Genomic DNA, 7,854 nt, shown 5'->3' with positions numbered 1-7,854 from the left:
AAAGCTATCTGGAGCATGTACAGACTGATATTAATCTTTAATAGGGCTGTCAAAATTGAGAGCAAACAAAAAACTGCTGTATAATGCCCTCTGGTATCTTAGTTAATTGGTCACATGTCTGCATCATATGACTAACATGCGTCATTGTTTTAGAAAGACTCAGTTTTCACTGTCACTGCGACGCGAAAGCACCGTTTTCAAATGTATGCGTTTTCAAAATGCTGCATTTTCCATGAGCGAAAACGTCGTCTCAGTGTGGACGGGAGGCCAAAAAGGAGCGAAAACAATGCATTTTCAAACGAAAACGCATTAGTGTGGACGTAGCCTGAAGAAGTCACTTGGATGGTAAATGGTCTGTATTTGTATAGCGCTTTACTTGGTCCTAAGGACCCCAAAGTGCTTTACACTATACACAATCATCCACACACACATTCACACACTGGTGATGGCAAGCTACATTGCAGCCACAGCCACTCTGGGGCGCATTGACAGAGGTGAGGCTGCCGGACACTGGCGCCACCCTCTGACCACCACCAGTAGGCTACGGGTGAAGTGTCTTGCCCAAGGACACAACGACCGAGACTGCCGGAGCCGGGGCTCGAACCGGCAACCTTCCGATTACAAGACGAACGCCCAACTCTTGAGCCACGATCACCCCCAATGAGTGACAAAATGTTTCTCCCACTGAAAACACTACATCCAGATGAGCAGAATCAACTTTTTGTGATTTACTTACCTGGATGATTGAGCATGCATCAAGACCTCACAGCCCATTGTTTATTCAGTGGGCTGGTTTCAGTTATTGTGCAAATGTATTGTTTATAAGATTGGGGAAAGCTGCAGTCAGGTTAGACTGAAGAAGTCACTTGGATGAGTGATGAAATGTTTATCCCATTGAAAACGCTAACTTCAGATGAACAGAATCAACCTTTTGGTAAAATCCTTAGAAAGGACAATTAATTGTGTCCATCATGGAATTTAGTGAGATGAAATCAAGATTCTGGAATAATATTTAATATTCATGTTCCTCCAGTCCTCCTGTGCATCTGTGTCAGTTCTCTTTGTCTCTCTTTATTCTGGGCCTTTCTATTTCTCTCTGTCTTTCATGGTATGTGTGTGTCTGTTTGAGTAATCACCCTTACGTTACAGGGGTGGGATCTGTCTGGGATCTGGGGAATTGGGTTCATTAATAGAATACTGTCAGGGTCCCTGTGCCTACCCGGTCGGCTCAGTATGGCTACATATGGTTTTATATTCTTTTTTTGTTCCTGCTCTCTCCCTTCCCTTCTTTCCCTCCTCCCTCTGCCTGGGCGGAGCTCACCTGTGGGCTCCTGCCTTTTGCCCACGCACCTGGTCGCAATCAAACACTTGTGGCTCATCACGAGTGTTCCAGCTCCTTTATAAGATGGCAGCTCTGTGTTTCTCGTCGTTGGACCATTGCCGACCCTCGTCAGTGTAACCCCAGCCCAGTTACTTCTAGAGTGTTTTCACAGTGATTTGCCTTATAATCCCTTCGTGTCTCTGTGTACAGATTCCCTGGACCAACCCCTGTGTTACCTAAGTGATTGGAGTGTGAAGAGGAGCGTGAGGAGTGGACGGAGTGTGTGTGTGACTTTTGGCATCTTTCCCGTTCGTGTGTGGACCCCCGAGCCCGGCTTTCCCCTCACCTTTGTAAATAATCACTTGGTGTATCGTAATAAAGACTCTTGTGCTTTCAAGACCTAGAGCCTGCGTGTGAGTCCGTTCAGTCCCGCTGTGACAAATACAGGGAGGGTTTGCAAGACGGTAGTGAGACCTGCTATGATGTTTGGTTTGGTGACAGTGGCACTGATTAAAAGACAGATGAAGGTGGCTGAGCTGGATACTAAGTTTTGTTGAGAGTGATCGGTAGGGGGCAGGTTGCTCAGGTTAACCAACCAAGCAGGTGCCCCAAATCAGCTGACAGGAGAGTAGAGGGCTATGGGGCACCAGACACTTTGTCAGAGCTTGAAATGAATTTTCCTTCTCCACCTCCAGAAGAGCTCCATCTCCTTTGCCGCCTGCTCTAAAGAATTTCCATCTCTGCTGCAAAATACCTTTCCTATGTCGAAGCTAGCTGTCTGCGTCATTCCAACTCAGCTGCCGATCTACACCTGAATCTACTTTTTGGCTCTGTACTTGATTTAAAAAAAAGGGAAAGCCATTAAAATTTTTTATGAGAAAAAAAAGCTGAATGAATATTCTCTAATTTGATTTCATAATTATTATCAGGGATGTTGGATGACTTTTCTGCTTGGTCACAAAACAAAATTCATATCAGTTATTACTTCCATTACATTCATTCATTTTGGTTCTTATGACATGATATATTGTGTACTACTATGTAATGTACGAGCATTAATGAAACTTTTGTATCAAAAAAGTTTCAATAATGCTCTCTGGTCTTATGAACCACTCAAAGCCCTTTAGGCTTTTTAGAACCACTAAAGACCAAAGAACTTCATTATTATTATTATTATTATTATTATTATTGAAATCTGAGTAATAGAAATAGAGATGTATTAGTTTGAAAAGAACAAATACTTCAAAAGATCCACGTCCCTTTTCAATTATCCAAATTTGTATTTCTATTAGAAAAATAGAAAAGCCCAAAAAAGACCTGACATTTCTTAACAAAAAAATCTGTTGATTATTATAAAACATTTTATTGAAGAAAAGTATTATAATATTTCCAAGGTAGTGCAAAGTAGTGTAGTGTAGAAAAACAATTGATTGCATTATTTGGTCTTATAAAGTGTGAAGAGAGTACAAGTCTACATTCTGGGGAGATCAGAGTATCTCTTCTTAAATAAGATATGGATAATTTGGTAATTTGCTCTGTAATTTTAGATATGCTAAAAGTGCAGCCTCGTGTAATAATCAATATGACAGAGAATAATCAAGCGAATAATTGACATATGAGAGTAATCATAACATTTTACAAAACAAACATATTGTCATAGCTCATTTTTTGTCCACCATACTTCCCATCAATGGGATATCTCCAATGCAAAAAAAAAAAAGAAGTTCCCACCGTAATGTCTGTTGAACACTTTATCATGGTCACAGTTGTTTTGGCTTTTTTGGTGTAATTACTGAACTAGTGTTAAAAATGCTGTCACTGAATGGGTAATTCATTTGAATGAATGATGCATTCAGTGGATAATTGAATAATTGTTGTAACATAAAACTGACGATATATATGTATAACAAAAATCCCCATACAACTAGTTATGGGTATATGCATGTATATTTCTATTTATATTATTGCACACTATTACATTTATTCAAGACATTTGGATGATGAGTTTAATGAATAGATAAATACGTTTCGAAGTAAATATATATTACACTTTATAAGTCACTGGGAAAAGGGCAATTGTGTGTTAAATAGTTATCTATTACCCAAGCTGTTTTAATCACATCTGAATTTTATGAAATTTAAATCCCACCTAAACAAGAAGAGAAGAAGCAAACATTGACATTAAAAATGTGCCTTCACAGTTTTATGGGTTATTATGCAATTTCCATCTGTGATTTTCCAATTTAATAATAGAGGGTGAAGACAAAGAGTCCCAGTACAAAAGGGAAAACATTCAAATTGGCAGAAGATGCGCTACTTGTTGTTGTTGTGGATTTTGTTGTTGAAGACATAGTGGTTGGGATTGAAGCTGTTGTTGTGGTTGGAGATTTTGTTATTGGGTTTGGAGCAACAGTTGATGTGATTGATCCCACTGTGGTTGTAGCGGGAGACTTAGATGTCAGAGTTGTAACACCTGTTGTTGCTATTGGTGACACAGTTGTGGTTTGTGCTGTTGCAGTTGTGCTTGGTGATGTAAGTAGTGCAGCTGTTGTCATTGTTGGAGTAACTGTTGTTGTGGTTGGTGCTGCTGCGGTTGTAGTAGGTGCCGCTGCGGTCGTGGTTGCAGCACCTGTTGTTGTTGAAGGTGACACAGCTGTTGTGGTGTGTGCTGTCGTTGTAGTTGAAGCAGCTATTGTTGTGGTTGATGCAGCTGTGGTTGTAGTTGGTGCCTTAGATGTTGTAGTTGCAGCAACTGTTGTTGTAGCTGTTGACACACTTGTTGTGGTTTGTGCTACAACATTTGTAGTTGGTGTTGTTTTGGTTGTGGTAGGAGCAGCTGTTGTTGTTGTTTGAGCAGTTGTTATAGTGGTTGGAGCACCTGTTGTTGTGGTTGATGTTACGGCAGTTGTACTTGGTGCCTTAAATGTTGTAGTTGCAGGACCTGTTGTTGTTGGTGACACAGTTGTTGTGGTTTGTGCCACTGCAGTTGTGGTAGGAGCAGCTGTTGTTGTTTGAGCAGTTGTTATTGTGGTTGGAGCAACGTTTGATGTGGTTGATGCGACCAACGTTGTTGCTGGTGTCTTAGATGTCGTACTTGCAGCACCTGTTATTGTGGTTGGTAACACAGTTGTTGTGGTTGGTGGTGCTGCGGTCGTGGTTGGTGCTGCTGCGGTCGTGGTTGCAGTACCTGTTGTTGTTGGAGCAGCTGCTGTTGTGATTGATGCCACCGCGGTTGTAGTTGGTGCCTTAGATGTCGTAGTTGCAGCACCTGTATTTGTTGTTGGGGACACAGTTGTTGTGGTTTGTGCTGTTGCAATTGTGCTTGGTAGTGTAATAGTTGTAAGTAGTGCAGCTGTTGTCGTTGTCGGAGTAACTGTTGTAGTGGTCAGTGCTGCTGTGGTTGTTGTTGGTGCCACTGTGGTCGTGGTTGCAGCACCTGTTTTCGTTGTTGGTGACACATTTGTTGTGGTTTGTGCTGTTGCAGTTGTGGCTGGTTCCACTGCGGTTGTGGTTGAAACAGTCTTTGTTGTTGTTTGAGCAGTTGTTATAGTGGTTGGCGCAGCTGTTGTTGTGGTTGATGCCACCGCCGTTGTAGTTGGTGCTTTAGATGTTGTAGTTGCAGCACCTGTTGTCGTTGTTGATGGCACAGTTGTTGTGGTTTGTGCTGTTGCAGTTGTGCTTGGTGGTGTAATAGTTGTAAGTAGTGCAGCTGTTGTCATCGTCGGACTAACTTTTGTTGTGCTTGGTGCTGCTGCGGTCGTGGTTGGTGCTGCTGCAGTCGTGGTTGCAGTACCTGTTGTTGTTGGAGCAGTTGTTGTTGTGGTTGGAGCAGCTGCTGTTGTGATTGATGCCACCGCCGTTGTAGTTGATGCCACCGCCGTTGTAGCTGGTGCTTTAGATGTCGTAGTTTCAGGACCTGTTGTTGTTGTTGGTGACACATTTGTTGTGGTTTGTGCTGTTGTAGTTGTGCTTGGTGATGTAATAGTTGTAAGTGGTGCAGCTGTTGTCATTGTTGGAGTAACTGTTGTTTTGGTTGGTGCCACTGTGGTCGTGGTTGCAGGACCTGTTGTTGTCGGTGGTGACACAGTTGTTGTGGTGTGTGCTGTCGTTGTAGTCGGAGCAGATAGTGTTGTGGTTGATGCAGCTGTGGTTGTAGTTGGTGCCTTAGATGTTGTAGTTGCAGCAACTGTTGTTGTCGCTATTGACACAGTTGTTGTGGTTTGTGCTACAACAGTTGTAGTTGGTGTCGTTTTGGTTGTGGTAGGAGCAGCTGTTGTTGTTGTTTGAGCAGTTGTTATTGTGGTTGGAGCAACTTTTGATGTGGTTGATGCGACCAACGTTGTTGCTGGTACCTTAGATGTCGTACTTGCAGCACCTGTTGTCGTTGTTGCTGATGACACAGTTGTTGTGGTTTGTCCTGTTGCAGTTGTGGTTGGTGCTGCTGCGGTCGTGGTTGCAGTACCTGTTGTTGTTGGAGCAGTTGTTGTTGTTGTTGGAGCAGCTGCTGTTGTGATTGATGCCATCGCGGTTGTCGTTGGTGCCTTAGATGTCATAGTTGCAGCACCTGTTGTCGTTGTTGATGACACAGTTGTTGTGGTTTGTGCTGTTGCAGTTGTGCTTGATGGTGTAATAATTGTAAGTAGTGCAGCTGTTGTCGTTGTCGGAGTAACTGTTGTAGTGGTTAGTGCTGCTGTGGTTGTTGTTGGTGCCACTGTGGTCGTGGTTGCAGCACCTGTTTTCGTTGTTGGTGACACAGTTGTTGTGGTTGGTGCTGTTGCAGTTGTAGTTGGTGCCTTAGATGTCATAGTTGCAGCACCTGTTGTCGTTGTTGGTGAGACAGTTGTTGTGGTTTGTACTGTTGCAGTTGTGGTTGGTGCCACTGCGGTTGTGGTTGAAACAGCCTTTGTTGTTGTTTGAGCAGTTGTTATAGTCGTTGGTGCAGCTGTTGTTGTGGTTGATGCCACTGCGGTTGTAGTTGGTACCTTAGATGTCGTACTTGCAGCACCTGTTGTCGTTGTTGCTGATGACACAGTTGTTGTGGTTTGTCCTGTTGCAGTTGTGGTTGGTGCTGCTGCGGTCGTGGTTGCAGTACCTGTTGTTGTTGCAGCACCTGTTGTCGTTGTTGGTGAGACAGTTGTTGTGTTTTGTGCTGTTGCAGTTGTACTTGGTGGTGTAATAGTTGTAAGTAGTGCAGCTGTTGTCGCTGTCGGAGTAACTGTTGTAGTGGTTGGTGCTGCTGCAGTCGTGGTTTGTGCCGCTGTGGTCATGGTTGCAGCACCTGTTATTGTTGGTGGTGACACAGTTGTTGTGGTGTGTGCTGGGGTTGTAGTTGAAGCAGCTATTGTTGTGGTTGATGCAGCTGTGGTTGTAGTTGGTGCCTTAGATGTTGTAGTTACAGCAACTGTTGTCGTCGCTGTTGACACACTTGTTTTGGTTTGTGCTACAACAGTTGTAGTTGGTGTCGTTTTGGTTGTGGTTGAAGCAACTGTTGTTGTTGTTTGAGCAGTTGTTATAGTGGTTGGAGCACCTGTTGTTGTGGTTGATGTTACGGCAGTTGTACTTGGTGCCTTAGATGTTGTAGTTGCAGGACCTGTTGTTGTTAGTGACACAGTTGTTGTGGTTTGTGCCACTGCAGTTGTAGTAGGAGCAGCTGTTGTTGTTTGAGCAGTTGTTATTGTGGTTGGAGCAACGTTTGATGTGGTTGATGCGACCAACGTTGTTGCTGGTGTCTTAGATATCGTACTTGCAGCACCTGTTGTTGTGGTTGGTGACACAGTTGTTGTGGTTGGTGGTGCTGCGGTTGTGGTTGGTGGTGCTGCGGTTGTGGTTGGTGGTGCTGCGGTCGTGGTTGGTGCTGCTGCGGTCGTGGTTGGTGCTGCTGTGGTCGTGGTTGCAGTACCTGTTGTTGTTGGAGCAGCTGCTGTTGTGATTGATGCCACCGCGGTTGTAGTTGGTGCCTTAGATGTCATAGTTGCAGCACCTGTATTTGTTGTTGGGGACACAGTTGTTGTGGTTTGTGTTGTTGCAGTTGTGCTTGGTGGTGTAATAGTTGTAAGTAGTGCAGCTGTTGTCGTTGTCGGAGTAACTGTTGTAGTGGTCAGTGCTGCTGTGGTTGTTGTTGGTGCCACTGTGGTCGTGGTTGCAGCACTTGTTTTCGTTGTTGGTGACACAGTTGTTGTGGTTTGTGCTGCTGCAGTTGTGGCTGGTTCCACTGCGGTTGTGGTTGAAACAGCCTTTGTTGTTGTTTGAGCAGTTGTTATAGTGGTTGGCGCAGCTGTTGTTGTGGTTGATGCCACCGCCGTTGTAGTTGGTGCTTTAGATGTCAGAGTTGTAACACCTGTTGTTGCTATTGGTGACACAGTTGTGGTTTGTGCTGTTGCAGTTGTGCTTGGTGATGTAAGTAGTGCAGCTGTTGTCATTGTTGGAGTAACTGTTGTTGTGGTTGGTGCTGCTGCGGTTGTAGTAGGTGCCGCTGCAGTCGTGGTTGCAGCACCTGTTGTTGTTGGAGGTGACACAGTTGTTGTGGTGTGTGC

The 7,854-nt window shown here is 44.1% G+C and overlaps 1 protein-coding gene across 1 annotated transcript; it reads right to left on the bottom strand.

The window, feature by feature from the left end:
• Positions 1-2,756: 2,756 nt before the first annotated feature.
• LOC147309790 (uncharacterized) lies at positions 2,757-7,740 on the bottom strand. The gene is made up of 5 exons (XM_086269943.1): positions 7,302-7,740; positions 7,074-7,175; positions 5,971-6,092; positions 4,675-5,484; positions 2,757-4,050 (listed from the first exon to the last, which is right to left on the bottom strand). The coding sequence occupies exons 1-5, from the start codon at positions 7,738-7,740 to the stop codon at positions 3,565-3,567; spliced, it is 1,959 nt and encodes a 652-aa protein (XP_086126069.1). The 3' UTR covers positions 2,757-3,564.
• Positions 7,741-7,854: the final 114 nt, after the last annotated feature.

Source organism: Aulonocara sp. 'chitande type north' Nkhata Bay, linkage group LG17 (genome assembly GCF_057382095.1).
Source record: "Aulonocara sp. 'chitande type north' Nkhata Bay isolate Kocher_YH1m ecotype deep benthic linkage group LG17, A_spYH_male_GT1.1, whole genome shotgun sequence".
Classification (NCBI taxonomy): Eukaryota; Metazoa; Chordata; class Actinopteri; order Cichliformes; family Cichlidae; genus Aulonocara; species Aulonocara sp. 'chitande type north' Nkhata Bay.
The sequence above is the reverse complement of the archived record's forward strand: the minus strand, read 5'-3'. Positions and strand labels throughout refer to the sequence as shown.

Bases quoted from the DNA above. Each gene is read 5' to 3' on its own strand.
- LOC147309790 (XM_086269943.1), bottom strand. From the start codon at position 7,740: ATGACAACAGCTGCACTACTTACATCACCAAGCACAACTGCAACAGCA. The intron at 6,093-7,073 runs GTGCTGCAAGTA...CAACTGCAACAG, and splicing joins GTCACCAACCACAACAACAG to CACCAACCACAACAACTGTG. The intron at 5,485-5,970 runs GCTGCACTACTT...ACAACATCTAAG, and splicing joins TTACTCCGACAACGACAACA to GCACCAACTACAACCACAGC.